This window comes from Henckelia pumila, chromosome 1 (assembly GCF_033568475.1).
Source record: "Henckelia pumila isolate YLH828 chromosome 1, ASM3356847v2, whole genome shotgun sequence".
NCBI lineage: Eukaryota > Viridiplantae > Streptophyta > Magnoliopsida > Lamiales > Gesneriaceae > Henckelia > Henckelia pumila.
Genome location: NC_133120.1, coordinates 64,766,586 through 64,787,411, shown reverse-complemented (window position 1 = coordinate 64,787,411; position 20,826 = coordinate 64,766,586). Strand labels below are relative to the sequence as shown.

The following is a 20,826-nucleotide window of genomic DNA, read 5'->3' as shown; positions in this document are numbered from 1 at the left end:
AATTGAAATCTCAAACACAGAAATAATAGCTTATGTAGTAGTTGTCACAAGAAAAACTAAACAGTTGATGTTTTATTCTTCAAGTTCACGTCTCACAACTGGTATCTTATCAGAATAATATAGGAATTAACATGCATGTATCTTTAAGAAATCTTCATCACCAATTAAAAAAAATCTTGATTTCATTTTATCATTGTCAATTATAGAGTTTAGAAAATTAGTAACACGGGCCTAATTAAACACCTATTCAATATTTGTTCATCACTAGTCAATAAATATCAAATATAGATGAATCAAGATAAGCCTTATCAATCCTAAAATTAAGAACTGGAAATATCTCAAAATCAAGCATAAAATATCTCCAAAACCAACTAAAAGAGAACACTAGATTTAAATTAACAACCATATCAAAATACCAACATCTTAAGATATTAGAATATGAATAGTGCAAAAAGATCAAAACAAGATAATGAACATTAAAATTAACATGTTTCAATTAAGATCATGTATAGTTCTAAAAATATTTTATATAGGATGAAATTTAAATTCTGATTCAATTTACATATAGTAGCAGTAAAATAATAAAAATCAATAACTTTATCTCCACAAATTTCATTGTTAGCATGTGAAATAGGGCAATATAAATACCTAATGTAGAGAATACAAATACATTAGATTTGTGATTGTTGAAATTCGTATTATAATTAATAAGGAAAATTAACAAACTAGTCATATAAATCAGCACGATTTGGATTTTGTTCCTCTAGTTAGACAAAAACAAAATATTATAGAAATAATTTATAATTTGAAGGAAAATAATTTTGAAAAGATTCTATTTTCTTTTTATATTAACAGGTGATGCAAGACATAAATTCAAGTTGGAAGGATGCAAATCAAGAAGATATGCCGCTTCTTGCTTATGTAGCTAGAGAGAAAAGTCCTTCTCATCCCCACCATTTCAAAGCCGGCGCTTTAAACATTCTGGTAAGTTTTCTGTAAACTTACACAACTTGTGTTCAATTAAGAAAAAATGATTCAAATATGAACAGGAAATGAAATAATTTTTTTTTAAAAAGGAAAAAACAGCAATTTTGCTACTATGAGATTGTTTTTTGAGATTTTGGTCTTCTATATTTTTCACTTTTAATCTCTTTTTTTTTGTGTTAATGGTAATAAATATTTGGACCAATAAAATTGAGTTTGGTATATAGCTAATTAATATGAGTTTGTCGAAGGTTGTCGATGTCGGGTACACACAATCATCCTCTCATCCATAGGACTCCATCTCAATCTATTTAGGGATCCAGTGTCTTTCCTTCTTTTACTTGCTCCTTAAGTTTTTTTATAGAAGTGTCTCGGTCTTTATTTATCTTGACGGTTTCTTGTAGGCATGGTTGTGTTGAGAGTGAGACTAGGATTACCATTCTCATGTTTTTACGATTTAAAACGTCAGCTACCTTGTTTGATTTATCGGGGAGGTATCTTATCGTCAAGTCGATATATTTATAAATCGGTCCATATTCTCTATATCATATTCATTTTTTTTGGGTAAACAAGTACTTGAGACTTTGATGATCGGTAAATATTTCACTCTTAATTTACCGATAAGGTACTGCCTCCAGATCTTTAGTACAAAGACCACTGCGGCTAGTTCAAGTTCATGTGTGGCGTAGTTTTGCTCATATGGCTTTAGTTGTCTTGATACATATATAAGAAATTACCCTTTCTTCTTGCATGATCATGCATCCTAGTCCTTTTTTTGACGCATCACTACAAATGCTAAAAATTTTGTCTTCACTTGGCAGTATCAATAATGGTGTGGATGCTAGCTTTTTCTTCAAGGTTTCGAAGCACTTCTTGCACTCTTCATTCTATTTGAATTTAGAGTTCTTTTGTGTGAGCTTGGTGAGAGATATGGCTATTGATCCTCCACGAATTTTGGTAATAGCCCGCCAACCCTAAAAAACTTCGAATCTCTTTCATAGTTTTTGGTCTTGGAGAGTCCATGACAACTTCCACTTTCTAGAGATCCACAGATATTTCGTCATTGGATATTATATGACCCAAAAAGGTGACTCTTTTTAGGGGTGTCAATTAGGATGGGTTCGGGTTCGGTTTGCAAAAATTTGTAAAAACGATTCTCAACCCAAACCCGAATCAACCCGAAAATAGCTAACCGAACCCGAACTCGAACCCGACTAACCCGATCAACCCGAACCAACCCGATTTTATTTTTTAATTTTTAAATTATTTTAAAAAAAATTAAATTAATTAAAATTCAAAACACACAATAATAATAGTAATATTTAATTTAAAAACATAATAACAAAATCTAAACTTATATATAATTTAAATTTGAAAGTCTAGATGTAGAAAAATTTAAAGTATATTTACTACAAAAAAAAAATTTATTTTAAAAAAATCAAAATTGTACAAAATAAACATTAAATGAAGAAAATATATTATATCAATATATAATAAATGTTTTTCAAACATACAACATATAAAAATGTAGCAAATTTTTCTTAATTTTATATAAAAAGATAAAAAAAATTTTGGGTCATCTCGGGTCAATCTGGGTTGACCCGAACCTTATTAATTTTTTCGGGTTAACTTTCGGGTTAACCCGAATACAAAAACTCCCAAACCTAACCCAATATTTTTCGGATCGACTCGTGTTGGGTTGGCGGGTTGAGTTAATTTTTGACACATCTAACTCTTTTCAGCCAGAATTCACTCTTCTTGAATTTGGCTTAGAGTTCCTTCTCCCTCAGCGTATGGAGAATAAGTTGGGGATGTTTTTTTGTTCTTCTTCACTTTGTGAATATACAAAAATATCGTCAAGAAACACAACTACAAATTTTTCAAGGAAAGACTTGAATACTCTATTCATGAGGTCCATGAATGTCGCTGGAACATTGGTTAATCCAAATGGCATTACTGTGAACTCATAGTGTCCATATCTCGCTTGGAAGACCTTTTTTGGAATTTCTTATGCCTTGAATTTCAGTTGTTGATAACCTGAACTTAGGTCTAATTTTGAAAAGATTTGTGGATCCCTTAGGTTGATCGAAAAGTAATCTATCCTTGGAAGTGGATACTTATTCTTGATTGTGATTTTATTGAGTTCCCCATAGTCAATACACAATCTCATGCTCCCATGTTTCTTCTTGACAAATAAGACTAGAGCTCCCCAAGGGGGAGCACTGGGTCTGATTAGCCTCTTATCTAGCAGCTCTTGAATTTGTTCCTTTAATTCCTTGAGTTTTGCTAGTGCCATTCCGTATGGTGCATTTGAAATCCGTTCATTGCTAGGTACCAAAGTAATCTCGAACTCCACTTTACGGTCGGAAAATATACCAGGTAGTTCTTCCGAAAAGATATATGGAAATTATTGTACCACTGAAATATCTTCAAACATGAGTACGAATCCTTCTTTTACTTCGTTTACACTGCTACGTAGACATCTTCACTAGATTAGATAGCTTTCCATATCTAGGAAAGAAATGAGTGTTTTTCGTTCCTTGGCTTTGCCATGTATGTGATTTCCTCTTTGCTCGGGGTTCGGAGTTGGAATTAATTACCCTGGCAGCTACTATTTCATGGTTATTGGCTAATGAATCCATTCCAAAAATAGCATCGAAATCCACCATATTAAGTTGAATCAAGTTGGCACTAAATGTATGTGCATTGATAATCACCCAAAAATCTGGATATAACTCGTAGATTTCGATAAGCTTACTAGTAGGTGTTGACACTCTAAAGGGTTCCACTAGAATTGTAGGTTTGAGCCATAACTTCTTAGCGAATGTCTTGGATATAAAGAAATGCGTAGCACCACAATCAAACAACACATATGCAGATAATGTTTTTTATTGGAATGGTTCCTACTACCATATTGTGTGCATCTTCATCCTCCTCTTGAGTTATGGCAAAAACTCGAGCGTTGGGTTTATTCTACTTTGGTTTATTTTGAGAAGTATCGATGCTTGACCCGGTTCTTTTGTCCTTGTTTTCTGGACAGTCAGCAATGTGGTGCCTTGTATTTCCACATTTGAAAGAAGCTCCACTTTATCTACGACATTCTCCAGGGTGTCAAAACCCACATGAAGGACATGTTTTTATTACTTGATTGGTTGAACCAGGTGGGGATCCTTCCGGTGGACCACCTGATTGTTTTGGTCGCTTGAAATTTCATCCCTCTTGAAGGGACTAGCTAGTGAGTGGTCGTTTGTGTTTGTTCTCATCCTCACGACACTTGATATTGTTTATTGACTCATATTTCTGCCCCCACGAGATCAGAAAATCTTGTAGGTTGGTAAACTGCAAAGGTTGACTGGATACGACTGCTTCGAACACGTTTAAAGCTATTCATCTTCACGGTATCGTCAGCCATAAAGTGGGAGCATAAGTGCCAAGGGATTTGAAATACGAAGTGTATTCCACCACAAAAATATCCGGAGTTTGGGCGAAATTTTCGAACTCACTCAACTTCTGTAGTTTCACTTGAGCCGGGTAGTACTATTTCAAGAACACCTCTTGAAACTGTTTCCATGTAATTGCTCTAGTTGTTGTCATAGCTAGTGAAACTGTCTCCACCATTTGGCTGCCATTTCTTCTAAAAATGGTGTCACCATATTCACTTTAAATTAGTCAGTGATCTTGAGTAAGCAGAGTTGAGTCTCGATATATTTTTGGCCAAATTCAAGGTCGGAGTTTCCATTGAATGTTGGGATTGACTATTTCGAAGAGACTCATAGCGGTACTTAACCCCATGTGTTTGAGGTCTCGGTGGCGGTGGCGGATTACCATTGGCATTTGGATTTCCCAACTTTTGGATTGTGGTTTCCAAAATGGTGGCTATGGCCATAAAGTCAGCTTGACAGGCCCCATTCTAGTGGTGGTGGCGGCGGAGGTGGATCCTTGTTGTTGTGATTCTCTAGCGTGGGTTAAAATTGATTTGTACCGGTGTTCCGTCCATGTCCTACAATGTACAAGTTTCTAAGATTATAATTGATCTATAAATCAAGAGCATTAATTAATAAATTGAATGCATGGTTAAGAAAATATCGTTTGTTTACTTCAAAAATTACACATGATATTTTTTTTTGGAATACAAGGGAATAAAAAAGCAACTTCGGAATCAAAAGTAAGCAAATAACATAATCAAAGAACAATCAGATGAATTAATTCAGAAGCTAGAACATCCATGCTATCCTAATATATGATCTTGACGCCTCCTACTACCTCAACAAGATCATTCTCAAACTCTAACTCCTCGGGTTCCTCTTCTTGCAGCTCCTGAATAGTATGGAGCAGACTAGTGTTCTCATCACTCAAAGTCTACACCGAATTCTGCAACTTTTGGATTTGAGCCTCTAGCTATTGGATGAAATCCCACATATGTTGCCAACATTGTGCACGTTTGACGACAATTTTATGCATCATATGCTTCTCATTCTGAACTTACTTTGTCAATTGGCTACTAACATATGCAAGTTCCGCAATAGTATTCTGCGATACCTCTACTCTTTCTTTAGTTTTGTTGTGCTCCTTTTTTGGCTCATTCAGATGGTTGGCAAAATGCTGGACGTCGCAATGTAATGCCTCCTCTCAGAAATGGTTAAGGTTGGTGTCATCTCGGAGGTATATGTTGTCGCCCTTAACTTTTTCCAGTTTATAGAGAAATTGATTTTCCTTTTCTCCCACTCATGTTTCTCGCATTGCTCGTTGGAAATCCTAGAACTTCGTCGAGTTATCTTATGTTTTTACTCTCAATAACAATCCATCGCATGCAAAGGGCTTCCTGAGAATGAGTACGGGGGTCATAGGGATCCATTTCCTGAAATAAACCAATGTACAGTCTTATGACAATGAAATAACATTAGTAAGAGAAAAATAAACAATATCAAATAGATAGTTTAAATAATTTCTACATAAAGTACGATTAGGATGAGATTTTTCGTGAGAATTTCAAAAATTGAAAAGTTTTTTGTGAGAATCACGGGGTATTCGACGAAATTGGATTTCAAATTTTCTAAGAAAAGTTATAAGTATTTCAAACCTTTCCTAAAACGGAAAATTTTGTGATTTTGGAAACCTAAACGATGGAATTTGGCTGAAATAAGACTTTCCTCATTGCAAAGAGGACTTCACGATGATTATTGATCGTGTGATCATTTCGGAGAGGAATGCATTGGGCTTTTTCCCCATTATGGAAAAATGTCAAAATTTTTTGGAAGGATCTTAGCCGAGTTATGAACCTGGCAGCTCCTATACCACTTAAATATCACGTCCTGATACCGAGATGCAAAATATGCGTTGTTAAAAAATTCAAAAATCATGAAATAACAAGTCACGTAGTACATAAAACTACCAAAAATCAGTCTATTACATAAAGTATGACTATTTTTACAATGAAAAATACAAGTGCGGAAGCGATAACGTGATAGGAAATAAAACTGAAATAGATGTGTTTGGGGATCGGTTTGGGGTGAATGCGTGAACTTCTTAAATTGTATGTACTGTAGCAGTTGACCCCTGAATGAGTCAGTTGAGGTTGGTCAACTGTACTCTTCCTTTCTCGTGTGTCGATATTAATTGGCAAACAAATACTATGTGCGGATATATGCCAACTAACAAATTAGAACTAATTCAAATGACTAGACTAAATTTGTGAGTGAGTGAGTGAGTGTTCTCGACTGAAATATGAGTGAAACTAGAAAGTAAGAACGCAAGTGTTTGTTTATGGATATTCGGAGCTAAATCTCCAACGTCGGCCCTTCTTTCACCTCGGAAAGATTCACTCTAGAATACTTGACTATTACAACACTTTGCAGCTCGATCCAAGACTAGGGCTTACCCAACTGCCTGTCTCAGAACTCCAAGACTCAATCTCAAGAAATCAGCCCTCGTCTGATCCTTGTTACAACAATAGTTTTTGAAAGTTTACTAAACTAATCTATTAAAATGTTTACAACTCGATAAGCTTTGCACAAAGTGATCCTAAACTTGATCAAATATAAAAATATGTAAGTTCCTGATCAGTTAACTTCAGTTGAGACTTCTTGAATTCAGATGTAAGTTCGTTGTGTGTCACACTTGTATCACGTGTATATCTCTTGTATCATGCATCTCACACCCGTATCTATTAATGATCTTTATCTCCTTTATATAGGAATGAATTGCAACGTCTCTTAAATTCAAATTGTATCCGTACTGCAACATAGTACTACACCGTTATTAAGGTACACTGTCCCTATGCAATTTTTTGGCGTCAGCTTGTGTACGGGAAAATCTATCCGCAATAGGTGGACTGATATTGGGAATTCAGTCTTGGTTATTCATTCTTGGATAGTTCAGTCTTGGTAATTCAGTTTGGCTCGCTGGAATAGTTTGGCTCGTGGAAGACTTATTTAGTTTAGTCCACTAAACTGAGTGCAATTACTTGATAAACTCGGTCTGGTTGTCTTGACCAATTGATGACTTCAATTGGCTCTGGTCAAATTCAAATCAGTTTAGGTAGCACTTCGGTTTGGATCTTAATATTGTCCAGTTTACGTCTTCAGTTTGGCTATTGGACAAATTCAGTTTATCTTGATATTTTGCCCATATTGTTTTTCAACACCTAAACCATTTCCAACAAGATTCTTGAGTCTTCATGTCTCGAACTTGATCACCAACACCAAAACATGTGTTGTTAATCCTCTTCTAACTGATCGTCTCCTTTATCTGGACGGGAAGTAAGAGAGTGAGTGTTTGGATAAACGTTCAGTTAGTGGAGGGCCAATCATACATAAGAATATCATAATATACATATAATATGAGTTCAAAGGTGACATGATGTAGAAAATGTTGGGACATGATTCGAGACATGGATCAGATAGAATTCAAAACCTGGCATCTAACATATTATAGCCCTAGCATAGACTTATACAAGGCACTGTTATTCATCTCATTATCCATGATATACTGATAAGTCCCTAATTGTTACTCATCATATATGTCCGTAGTGGAATAGTCCTCCAATTTCCATGCTTTGGGAGCTTACTCGCCAACCATCATGGTAGATGAAGCTTTGAAGATGCATCACTTCAAGAAGGGATTGAACAGCTGATTCCAAATCATCCTTGTTGTTATTGACCCCGACAGCTTTGATAAGTTAATGGGAGCTGCCATCAGGACTGAGAATGACATAAAAATACGTGAGAGTGAGAATAATCTCAAGCGTCCCATGCTTAGTCCACAACAACCAAAATATCATAAGTTAAAGAAACCAAAGTGTTACAACTATCCGGCCACCAGTAGCCAAACCAAGGGAAATCAGCTTGCAAAGTCGAACCAAGAAAGACCAAAGTGCCAAAATTGTGGGTTTAGTCACATTGGTGAATGCCCCAAAGACATTGGAGCCTATTTTCGTTGTGGAAAACTAGGACCAACATTGCTCAGTGCCCTTTTACATATCCAAGGAATGGTCCAATAGTAGACACAACTCCAGACAATCCAAAGGAGAACAATCAAAATACACGAGTCTATGCCCTGACTCAAGAGGCGATCGACAACTCCAATGATGAGGTAGCAGGAATCATTCTAATCAATAAGATGCCTGCTTAAGTAATATTTGATTGTGGTGCTACAAGCTCATTTATGACTATGAGATATGATAAGGAATTGAAAGATAATCCTGATAACCTAGAAGAGCCATATAGAGTAGCAACTCCTGAAATCCAAACATTAGAAACTAATAATCTATATTGGGAAGTTAGCATCTGTATAGAAATGCAAGAATTTAAGGTTGACCTAATCCAGCTGAACGTAGTAGAATTCGATGTAATTCTTAGAATAGAATAATAATCCAGGTGTTGAGACAGAGAACTATACTTTATGTCAAAGTCCAATGGTCCAATCATATGCAACATGAAGCAACATGGGAATTAGAAGAAAATATGTGGAAGCGATATCCCTATCTCTTCAAATAACGGGAAGAATCAAATTTCGAGGACGAAAATTTTCATAAGGAGGGAGGGATGTGAGAACCCAAAAATTTAGTTCACAAGAACTAGAGCAGTTGAGAAAACTAAAAGAAAATTGGTCACTTGAACTAAAGGAAACCGGACCAGTTGAGGAAACTGAAATTGATGAATCTAGAACTGAAACTGACCAGGGAACATCATTTGAGGAAGAAAACTGAAACTATAAGAAACCTGACCATGAAAAAGGATCAAGTTCAGTAGAGGTCCCAAAATTCAGTTGAGGACTGAAATTTTAGTAAACGAATACCAGTCGACTGACCAGAGTTGAGAATCTAGTCACCATTTCGTAACAGATAACTGATCGTTTGAGATTTTGTAACAGACGGAATAACTTGAATCAAGGCAAACACATGGCATTAATGGGCATGTAACAATCAAAATTTTTGCCTATAAATAACACTTGAATTTCAGATTAAGGGTTACACAAACTCTAAGCAAAAAACACAGTATAAATCGAGAAAGAAGTAGTCTGTCAATTGTTCAGTTGAGTGTTCAATTAAGCGACCAGTGAGTGATTTGTTTTGTGGCAAATGCAGAATTTCTGATCAAGGAAAACCAAAATCTATTTAGCAAACTATTGGTAAGTGTGCTTTTTGATTTAAAACTGAACATTTGATTTAAAACCGATTTCAAGCATGATATTGTTTTCAAAATCCTGATTTGTGAAACTGAATTACTGATTTTTTTTGTTTTCGATGCACTGAATTTTGTGAACTAATGGTAGGAATATATATTTTGAACACTACTGAATTCTGATTACTGATTACTGGTCGCACCCTTTAGTGGGTTATCATATAAGGGACTGATATCAGTTAGTCACTAACGTAATAAGTCAGTTTAGTGCATAAATCCAATTTATGTTATTATAGTTAAATAACGAATTTCTGTTATGTTCTGATATGTTTATATATATGAGATTTCTATTTAAAATGGTTTAAAAGCTGGGCTGATTTCACCCATTTACTGACTGACACTCATATCACTCATCTACCAAAAACCATTTCAGATAAGACTGAAGAAAAATTAGAAGATAATGAGCAAATTCAGTTTTGAGGCTGGTGAAGAAGAAAAAGACTGAGTTGATTCACTTTTCTGTCCACTTCGTTAAGACTCTGTTATTTGTTTATTTTATGATTAAAAAATCGAATCCTGTTATTTGTTTAAGCTAAAGATCACTGTAATTCAGTTTATGAATGACAATACATTTCAGTAGATGAATGAATAGACTGGTCTTGGATTTTATGAAAACTGAAGCTTGTTGTTTTCAAATAAATGTTGGAGAATAACACCGGTGTCAACCAACCCCAGTTTCGGGGTGTGACAGAAACACTCACCAAGTGCGAAGTCAATCGTACATACGAATATCGAAATATACATATAATATGAGTTCAAATTAAAGGTAACATGTTGTAGAACATGTTGGGACATGAGTCAATACATGGATCATATAGAATTCCAAACATGGCATCAAACATATCATAGCCTAAGCATAGACTTATACAAGACACTATTATTCATCTCATTATCCATGATATATTGATCAGTCTCTAATTGTTACTCCTCTAAGAGGACGACCTTATATCGGTTATTATAACGCACTGCTGAATCAGGGTCATATCATAATTTATCATGTTTTTGGAAATTTCCTTACCATTTCTTAATTCGAATCCTAGTGCATTTCAAGATTTCATGGCATAACAAGGAATCATACAAAACAAAATATACGAAATCGATGAGAATGAACGAGTATTCTACGATCGAGTTTTCAGAAATAGGAACATCGTTATTTTAAAACATATATATAAGCCCTCTTACTCCCTCTTCTTGAAATAAAACTTGTTTGGAAGTTGCTGAAGTGGTTGAACACAAGGATTTTGAACCCTCGAACTTGTGTAGAGTCTGGCACTTCGAATTTGTAGAATCTACTTGAGTTGTTTATGACTGCTTCATTTTTCGTCATTTCAAATTTATTGGGAACCATGACCTGGTCTTGCTAAATTCGAATTGTTCAATGCTTGTATGTGAGCAGCATTTTCGTGTCCTCAAACCATGCATGTAACCAACGGCGGACCATGCACAGATTAAAATTTTATGTGTATTTTTCTTCTAAGCAATTATGATTTTGATTCCCCATAACCAATCACCACTCAACCAAAATCCTGCATCCGTCCCTTCAAACATGAAACATGCATCTACATACCTGAAATACGACAATACTTTTAACATTAGTTTTTAGCATATGTTAGATTTGAACTCCTACTTGTCCTGTACGTATGTGCAACCATTAATTGTCAATGTTATTGCTTTTTTGCCTTAAATTTTGATCATTGAATGAAATTTTTTGAATTTGCAGCTTCGAGCATCTGCTATGATCAGCAATTCTCCATACATTTTGGTGTTGGATGGCGACATGTATTGCAACGATCCAACTTCTGCTCGCCAAGCAATGTGCTTCTATCTCGACTCTAAGATATCCCAAAACCTAGCTTTTGTTCAATTCCCACAGAAATTTCACAATATTAGCGAGAATGATATCCTTGATGGAAGTATCAGATATATCTGGGTAATTCTTTACAATCTTATATATCGATGATGCAATTTACTAGGATCATGTGATGGTAATAATCAACCTGAGCTTAGATCAAACACGAACGGATAATGCATTTGATATATAAGAGAGTCTTTCGAGCTTAAAAATGATTATTGACTTGTGAACTTTACGTCGAATCTCTATCACCCTCGGGCCTAAGAGTTGATCAATGGCTTTAATTTGTTTATGTACGTGCTACTTGTGTGCTGCGTTTATGTTGTTGAAGCCAGGGTGTTACTTAGAAAATGAGGATATATGGTCGCCCCCTTCAAAATCTAATTGTGTAACATCCCCTATGCCCCAAACACATGAGTTAAAAAAGATATTTCAAAATGTTCTATAACCATATTAATTAATGACTCTCTTATTGCATGTAACTCAAGTTAACGAACTTTATAGATCGATGATGGCTACGAAGTAGCTTCGTAACCAGTACGTACTACATGAGTTTATTATATATGCAGTTGCGCTTGTGCACCTAGCCTTGGGCACTTCGGGTGACAAAATATCTATACTACTGTTTCTATTGCGATTAATTGAATTTTGTATACTATAGATTAATTTAGCTACTCTTTGAATAATATTTCAGCAAAAATGGGAAGGTTTAGATGGACTACAGGGGCCTGTGCTATCCGGCACAGGGTTTTACATAAATAGAAAAGCACTTTATGGAACTAACAAAATACAAGAAGGTAATTATATATAGCTAAGATGATATGAATTGATTCATGAAATATTATATTTAATTTCTTGGTCAAAATCATGATCTGGTGTAGCATATTTTGGGTTTAATTTGAGGCAGGTGTTGAACTGGTGCAGCTTCAGAAATCATTTGGTTCATCCAATGAGTTCATCAAATCTATGTATTCGAGTTACCGACCGAATTTCTCAAAGGAGGGTAAGTTTTCTAGTGCATTAATGCTGAAAGAGATGCAGCTTCTCCTCTCTTGTACGTATGGCAATGACACACTATGGGGGCAAGAGGTAAGCAGCATTCTGTGTTAAAACCAAATCTTATGTTTATGATGTCATGACACAGGGCATGTCCCTATGCTGTATTTGACTGTTATATTCTAATCCATTGATCGAAATTAAAAAAAATTATTAATTAATTATGTCGCAGATCATCAGTATTCAATCCCGTGTTAATGCATGCACTACCAAAAAAGGCCCAAAAGTGAAATAAATTTCCAACTTACTTACATAGTGGAAACATTTTGTTATGTTTCACTTGTATGTTTAAATTGTAGGTGGGATTCAGATATATTTCTTTGGTGGAAGACTACTTTACCAGCTTAAGTCTCCACCGCGAGGGCTGGATTTCTGTGTATATGGATCCGGTTAGGCCATGTTTCCTAGGCGCATCGCCCATATGCTTGAACGATTGTTTGGTTCAAAACACACGATGGTTCGTTGGGTTGATGCAGGTCGCGCTGTCAAGGTTTTCTCCACTTCTGTTAGCGGTCAAGAAAGAAATGTCAGTTTTGCAAAGCATGTGTTATGCAGATGTTGCCTATCTCTCCATCATTTTTGTGTCCCTCTACTGTTTCGCGATCGTTCCTCAGCTCTGTCTGATCTATGATATTCCTCTGTATCCTAAGGTGAGGCTCATAACTCGATTTGCCTATTCTTTGCTTGTTGTTTTTCAACGTATTCTTTCATGGATTTAGATGAATTGTCTGTGCAATATCGATCATGCATGCATATAGAACATATACTTCATGCATCCATATATATAATTCTCATTGCTGTGATTTGTGGGCACATATTCTCTTAGTAATAAGCATGCACGTAAAGTTTGTTCATGCATTTAAAAAGGACAAATATTTTGGGGTCCACTAACTTCTCTTAGTTTGGATCTCTATTCACAAAGTTTTAAACTTTTAGTTTTGGTGTACTAAATTTTTTTCGTCAATTTTATTTCGTTTTAATGCTGACATGACACTGTAAAATACTGATGTGACATCAGAAAATACTGACATGCATGAAATCAAATAATATTGATCTGGTGTCGGAAATTTATGACTTATATCCGATGCCATAATCCATCGATCAAAATAGTCGAAAATTAAAAACTAATGTATATACCAAAACTAACCTTGAAAAGTTAATTGACAAAAACCCAAAATTGGACAGGTTGGTGGATAAAAATCTTATTTTCCTATTTTAAAAAGAAAACTTTATGAGTCAGGTTGTTAGTTGCAACAAATTTTAAACAGGAAAGTTGCAAAAACGTCCCTAAGTTGGTTTTTTTCTGTTTCCATTTTTGCTCCTATAAATCATATATCAGGGTTTGGTCTTATTAGTACAAAAAGTTGTTAGTCTATTTGTATTATTATTATTATTATATTTACTTTAATTTAGTCTTTTTCTCAAAATACTGGCATGATGCTGGGTACGTAGCAACATGACACCATGGCGATACAAAACATTAAAGTAAGACAAAATCAACTCGTTGCGTTTTAACAAATTATTTAATGACTTGAAAGAACAGAAGCCAAAACAAGCAAATTAATTATATATATATATATAATATATATAGCTATAGCTAGGAGCTAATTTTTCCAATGTGAATATTCATATGTCGAAAGCTTCTTGACTTGATGATATAGACTCTCCTACTTAAGAAAGAGATATAAGGATCAAATCTCCCTGCCCCAATATACCGAAGACTTTTTTTAAAATCTCCATAAAATAATATTTATAAAACTATACAAAATGTGACACTCATCTTTGTGGGTCAGGAAATAGCTAACTACCTAGTTTGTGTTTCTAAGACAATATGGAGTAATCTCTTCTTGATTTTTCCCAGGTTTCAAGCCCTTTTTTCCTTGTGTTTCCGTTCATTTTCCTATCATCCCAAATCAAACATCTACAAGAGATCATTTCATTCGGGCATTCGATCAACTCATTCGGGCATTCGATCAGCACATGGAGGAATGAACAGAGAATTTGGATGATGAGATCTTTGATATGCTACCTATATGGCACTTTGAACACCATTTTAGAGAAAATTGGTATCGTGGAATATAGTTTCCAACCTACGAACAAAATCGTCGATGATGAACAAGTTAAACGTTACCAGCAAGGGATTTATGATTTCCAAACATCTGCTCTATTCATGGTTCCATTATGCAGCCTGTACACACTTAATGCAGCTTGTTTTATCATCGGAATCGTGAGGATTTCGCGGAACCAAAGTTGGGAAGAAATGTTGATTCAAGCTTCTATTCCATTATTTGGGATGACATTGAACTACCCTTTGCTTGAGGGAATGGTGTTGAGGAAAGACAAGGGTAGGGTTTTGCCTTCTATTTCTCTCATTTCTATTGCTGTTTGTATCGTCTTTTTGTCTTCATGTTCATTTCTGGTCAGTTTCTATTGAGTGATAAATTTGTCAGTTAACGTTGGGCTTTGTTTCATACTTTCATTGTATTAATGAATTTATAAGAATCACGCATGTAATATTGGTTGTTATAATTTATTAATAAATGAAATGTAAACTTCTATATATGATAAATATATTTTTAAGCTTAAATCTGAGTAGGTCTCTGAGATATTCTCATGAATATGTATTCATGATTACGGATCAAAATTATCAAATATTCGTCAAATAAATTGACGATGAGACCACGTCCAGACCTTTAGTGCTATAAAATCTGAGGCAAGCGCCTAGCGGCCTACAACACCAAAATTTTAAATTTTTTTTTTGGCCCACACGCGGTGTTCAAGTTGGTGGAGTATGTGAACTCTTGGCCATAGGTCAGGAGTTCGATTCCCCCTGCCAACACCTTCTTGGACTAGGCTGTCACACAGAGCTTGTCTGGTGTGATTTACCTGACTAGCGAAGTTTAGGTATAATATAGTTAACCCATCAGCTCATTCCATAAACAACAATTAATGGGTAGTGACCCACGATGAAAATTTGAAGTCTCGCTGCACTCAATTTTTTTTAATCTATCGATCTGTTTTATGCGACTTTCTGGCACTTGATTGTGTAATTTTTGTGATCTAAGTTGTATATTTCGAAATGAATTTTTTAAAGTAAAGTGTTCAAAACTTAATCTTCGATCAACCATCTTACAAGGAAGACTAAATAGCTTGGGTATGTTATCGATTATAAAGACAATGGTTGATAAAATTGATTATATAAACCTAATCAAAACTTTCGCTTCAAAAAATATTATAGTGACTTTATCCGGATCACCTACTAACCAGAGTCTTAAACATGCAATAACAATAATCAGAAAACTTAATCAGAGTTAGAACCAAAAATAAATCAACACCGTAAACAACTAGTAAATATTATCCAAAGTGAATAGCTATAATACCAAATAAAAGCTTAATCTAGAAACCACCGGCAACCCCTGCTACCAAGCCTTGATTACCGACTAACCACTGATCTCGCTTCTGGTCCACCTATATTTGCCCCGTCGAATGGCGTGTCCAAGAAACATAATAACATGGACGTGAGCGAAATATGCTCATGATATAAAGCACGAGTATACAAATCTACTATGATGTATGCATATCACTAGGTACTAGGTAGATCTCAAGTTTTGCACAGTGTAGGCACCAATAAGCATGTAGTACCATTTGGGGTCAACTCCACATACGGGGTACATCCACACACTCGTCAGGATCACCATAGCGCTAGTCCCCGTCATAATGGCGTCTCATATAGGGGCCAGGGCTGAGCAACCCTACTGCAAAGGCTATCTCGAAGGAGACTTGGCTCAACATGAATATGTACACGAAACATAATATATAAAAGTAGTAAAACATGTATCACGACACATAATATACAACACATAAGCATGCATACTCGCTGGATATCTCAATCAATACTTTACGTACCTCAATCACTGGCCTAGATGAACAAGTATCAGTCCATGCCTACAAGTCAAGATAATGTCATATCACTAATACTGGTCTACCAGCCTTATCTAATCTAATAGATACTCCCTAATACTAATTATAAGGGTCTCGGACTACACCTGTGTCTATTGTCAGCCCACTGATGTCAAAGATCCTGACTCAAGCACATCTTCGCTACAAGCCCCGTAACACTTCGCTATTGCCCGACCCTCGAGTATAAGACTAAAACCCTGAAAAAATATAATCTGATGCACATGCAAAAACATCCAAACACACAATACTTGTGAGAATTTTGGCCCTTATTTATAGACCTCGATCGGAAGCTCCGATCCCTGATTCATATGCTCCGATCTCTGCATGCATGCCACGTTCTGAACTATCCTATTCGAAAGCTCCGATCTCATATTCAGACATTCCGATCTCATGCATGCGATTGCATGTCAAAACGCTGGCGAAACACCACTAGTGCACATTGCCTAGCTCTTGTGGGTGCGCTATGCAAGAGAGTAGGGGAGCCGCGATGATGAGGCTGAAGTGCGGCTGCGGTAATGAAACGGTGCGGGTGAACTGTTCTGTAGGCATGGGAAAATGTCTAATTTAATTAATTTTGAAGACATGCTTTTAAATTTAAAATTTTACCAATAAACGACATAAAAATATTAAATTAAAGAGAGATAATAAAATTTTTGTTTGCCTCCCAAAAAGCGCTTGGTTTAACGTCATCAGCCCGACTTTCCTGGTTCCTTTACACAGGCTCTATCAATGAAACACTCTCTATGTTCCGCACTTCATCTCCAAAATAATGCTTCACCCTCTGAACATTAACTTGAAATTTGCGTCCATCATGACAACCCATGCAGCTCAATGACGCCATACAGATGCACTTTTTCCACTGTGAATGGGCCAGACCATCTCGATTTCAACGTACCAGGAAATAATCTAAGACTAGAATTAAATAGTTGTACATGATGTCCAGGATCGAATTCTCGCCTCAGTAATTTTTTTGTCATGCCACTTCTTGGTCTGTTCTTTGTAGATCTTGTCATTTTCATAAGCATCGTTACGAAATTCATCCATCTCATTCAATTGCAACAACGGCTCTTCGCCAGATTCTTTCAGATCAAAATTCAATTCCTTCATAGCCCCATAATCTCGATGTTCTAACTCCACTGGCAGATGACATGCTTCCCAAAAACCAACCTATACGAAGACATGCCAATTGGAGATTTGAACGTAGTCCTATAAGCCCATAGTGCATCATCCAACTTGATTGTCCAATCCTTCCGGTTAGTCTTTATCGTCTTTTCAGAATTTGTTTGATTTTCCGGTTCGATATTTCAGTTTGACCATTTGTTTGCAGATGGTACGCACATGCCACTTTATGACTAACACAATATTTTTTCAGTAATGAATTAAAAATATTATTGCAAAAATATGTACCTTCATCACAGATAATTGCCCGTGGAGTTCCAAACGGCGTGAAAATATTTTTTTGCACAAACTTCACGACTACACGAGCATCATTAGTGGGGGTGGCGATTGCTTCCACCCATTTCAAAACATAATCAACCACCCTAGCATGCATTGAAAGCATAAGTACTTAACAGAGTAAAACGTGCGAAAACATAACCCATAATTTACATATCAGCTTAGTACAAAGGTTTCAAGGCTTAATTCAGTAGTGATACAACCATATCGAAATATCTTCAAAGTAAACTATCTAAAACATTTATATAGTTATAACGAGTCCTATTGTATAAAAGATCCACCCATGGCTTCTACTCCCTAGTCCAGCCTCTAACTCCCAGCTCCGTTCATCCTGCGACCTGCCTCCTGTAATGGGGTATCCAAGATAATAACTAGGACGTGACGACTAACGCCCAGTACATAAACATGAGTAAACATATGTATATAATGCATGCAATCGTGATGACTGGTAATGGGTCATCTGATAAGTCATGCTCAGAATAGGCGTCACATGAGTGTTGTAACCTCGCGGATCAACCTCTGGGTACAGCCACACTTGTCTAATACACCGTAGTAATCAGACATACTTGTCCCCTCCATCGCGGTACTCCCAATGACAGACTATAAGTATAGAGCTGAGCGGCTCTATAATCAAGATAAAGGCTCAACGTGTATGTGCACATGACATATGAATATGAAAAGCGGTAAAACATATATCATGCCACATAATAATGCCAAGAAAATGCAACATATAAACATGTATACTCGCTGGCAATCTCAGTCAATGTGTACGTACCTCTAGGCTAGTTCAAGTCTTAGTAGGACTAGGTTCCAAGTCTATATTCAAAAGTTCACCGTATCACTGCACAAGTTTTATAAGCCTTAACTAAGCTAATAAGTACTCCTAAAACTTAATATGATTCCCGGACCATACCTTCGTCCGTAGTCAGTCCTTTGAAGTCGCTAGTTCTGGATGACTATAACAACACCTTTGTTATTCCAGAAACTCTCTAATAACCGATAGGACCCTCAAGTGTATAACTCACACTTATATATAACTGAAGAAGGAAACTCAGAATTTGTAATTCAAAATGAATTCGAATGAGCCCTATTTATAGACCTCAAACTCGGCAAGTTCGGAGCCTCCAAACTCAAGTTCGGATCATCCGATCCAGCTCCTAGCTTGCATGTTAGTCACGTCAAGTTTGGATCGTCCGATCGCGAGTTCGGACCGTCCAAACTGCTCTATGTCTGACACTTGTCAAAATCCATGGCTGAGTAATCCTTCCTGGCTAGCCTGAAGGAGTTCGGACCGTCCGATCGCCCCTTAACTCCGAAGTCAACAAGCCCATCTTCGGAGCTCCCGATCTACTGAGTTCGGAACGTCCGAAGTCACTTCGGCTCGTCCGATCTGGCCCAAACTTAGGAAGCCCAATTCTTAACTCTGCAGCCCGTTTAAGCCCTTGAATTGGTTAATTACTAACTCTTGATCATGTTTAACATATTATTATCTTAAAACAGAATCTGGGTTACTACAGAAACGACCCATAAAATCAATACCCCAAAAATCAAGCAATTCAACCTCTAAAATATTTGTAAGGGGTAATACATGACGTCTAGATATATTTTCCATCCTTTGGCATCTATGACAGGATTTCACTAAGGTATAGCTATTCTTAAACAAAGTTAGCCAATAAAAACCAGATTGAAGTACTTTAGAAGCTGTCTTTGATGATCCATAGTGACCACCATATGGTGCAAAATAGCATTGTTCCAGAATTTCTCTTGCTTCAGCATCAGACACACATCTCCTTATCACTTGATCCGAACACTTCTTGTATACAAATGGATCATCCCATGGATAGAACTTGGCATCATGAAAGAATTTATTCCTTTGGTGATGATTAAGATCTGGAGGCAAAACACCACAAGAAAGAAAATTAGCAATATCATCAAACAAAGGAAGTTAAGAATTTACCTCAAAAAGATGTTCATCCAAAAATTGTTCCTTGATGAGTTCATATTCATCTTTTCCTTCCAAATCCAAATGAGATAAATGATCCGCCACTAAATTTTCACTTTCATTCTTGTCTCTAATTTCGAAATCAAACTCTTGTAAGAAGAGTATCCACCGAATCAGTCTCGGCTTTGCATCCTTCTTAGCAAAAAGATAACGAATTGCTGCATGGTCAGTATAAACTATTACTTTAAAGCCAATAAGATAAGACCTGAATTTATCGAACGAAAACACCACAGCCAACATCTCTTTTTCAGTAGTAGTGTAAATTTTTTGTGCTTCATCAAGAGTGTGGCGGGCATAATAAATTGTCCAAACATCTTGTCTCTTTTTTGGCCCAAAACTGCTCCCACGAAATAATCACTAGCATCACACATGACTTCAAACGGCTCTTTCCAGTCAGACACAATCATGATAGGCATAGAAATTAATGCTTCCTTGATCTTTTTGAACGCCTGCAAGCACGATTATCAAAAATAAAAGTTGAATCTTTTTATAATAAATTACATAAAGGCTTAGTAATTTTAGAAAAATCTCTAATAAAGCAACGATAAAACCCGGCGTGTCCCAAGAAACTTCTAATGGCTTTCACATTATTTGGCGATGGAAGTTTTTCAACCGCAACCACTTTAGCTCGATCAACCTCAAGTACATTAGATGACATTTTGCCCAAGTAAAATTCCCTCTTGAACCATAAAGTGACATTTTTCCACAATTAAGAATTAAATTCTTTTCTTGGCAGCGCTGCAAAACATGGGCTAGATTGTTAAAATAATTATGAAAAGAAAACCCAAACAAAGAAAAGTCATCCATATATAAAAATTTCCATGGCTTCCTCCACC

At 36.1% G+C, this 20,826-nt stretch overlaps 2 protein-coding genes across 3 annotated transcripts in view; one reads left to right on the top strand and one right to left on the bottom strand.

Annotated features, from left to right (window-relative positions):
* The window catches only part of LOC140891712 (cellulose synthase-like protein G2), a 40,735-nt gene extending 25,602 nt beyond the window's left edge, over positions 1-15,133 (top strand). The window contains exons 3-8 of one of the 2 annotated variants that reach the window (XM_073300326.1): positions 856-984; positions 11,386-11,595; positions 12,212-12,314; positions 12,425-12,606; positions 12,873-13,223; positions 14,435-15,133. In XM_073300326.1, coding sequence (XP_073156427.1) covers positions 856-984; positions 11,386-11,595; positions 12,212-12,314; positions 12,425-12,606; positions 12,873-13,223; positions 14,435-15,007 — 1,548 coding nt within the window. In that variant the 3' untranslated portion in view covers positions 15,008-15,133. The remainder of the gene's footprint in view (positions 1-855; positions 985-11,385; positions 11,596-12,211; positions 12,315-12,424; positions 12,607-12,872; positions 13,224-14,434) is intronic. The other variant, XM_073300335.1, reaches the window with a different exon arrangement.
* A 2,112-nt stretch (positions 15,134-17,245) lies between these two features.
* LOC140863842 (uncharacterized) lies at positions 17,246-20,648 on the bottom strand. The gene is made up of 7 exons (XM_073267577.1): positions 20,577-20,648; positions 20,303-20,439; positions 19,946-20,195; positions 19,811-19,878; positions 17,941-18,074; positions 17,491-17,669; positions 17,246-17,392 (listed from the first exon to the last, which is right to left on the bottom strand). The coding sequence occupies exons 1-7, from the start codon at positions 20,646-20,648 to the stop codon at positions 17,246-17,248; spliced, it is 987 nt and encodes a 328-aa protein (XP_073123678.1).
* Positions 20,649-20,826: the final 178 nt, after the last annotated feature.

Bases quoted from the DNA above. Each gene is read 5' to 3' on its own strand.
- LOC140863842 (XM_073267577.1), bottom strand. From the start codon at position 20,648: ATGTCATCTAATGTACTTGAGGTTGATCGAGCTAAAGTGGTTGCGGTT. The intron at 20,440-20,576 runs GTGAAAGCCATT...TCGTGCTTGCAG, and splicing joins AACTTCCATCGCCAAATAAT to GCGTTCAAAAAGATCAAGGA. The intron at 20,196-20,302 runs GTTTGGACAATT...CGATAAATTCAG, and splicing joins GGCCAAAAAAGAGACAAGAT to GTCTTATCTTATTGGCTTTA.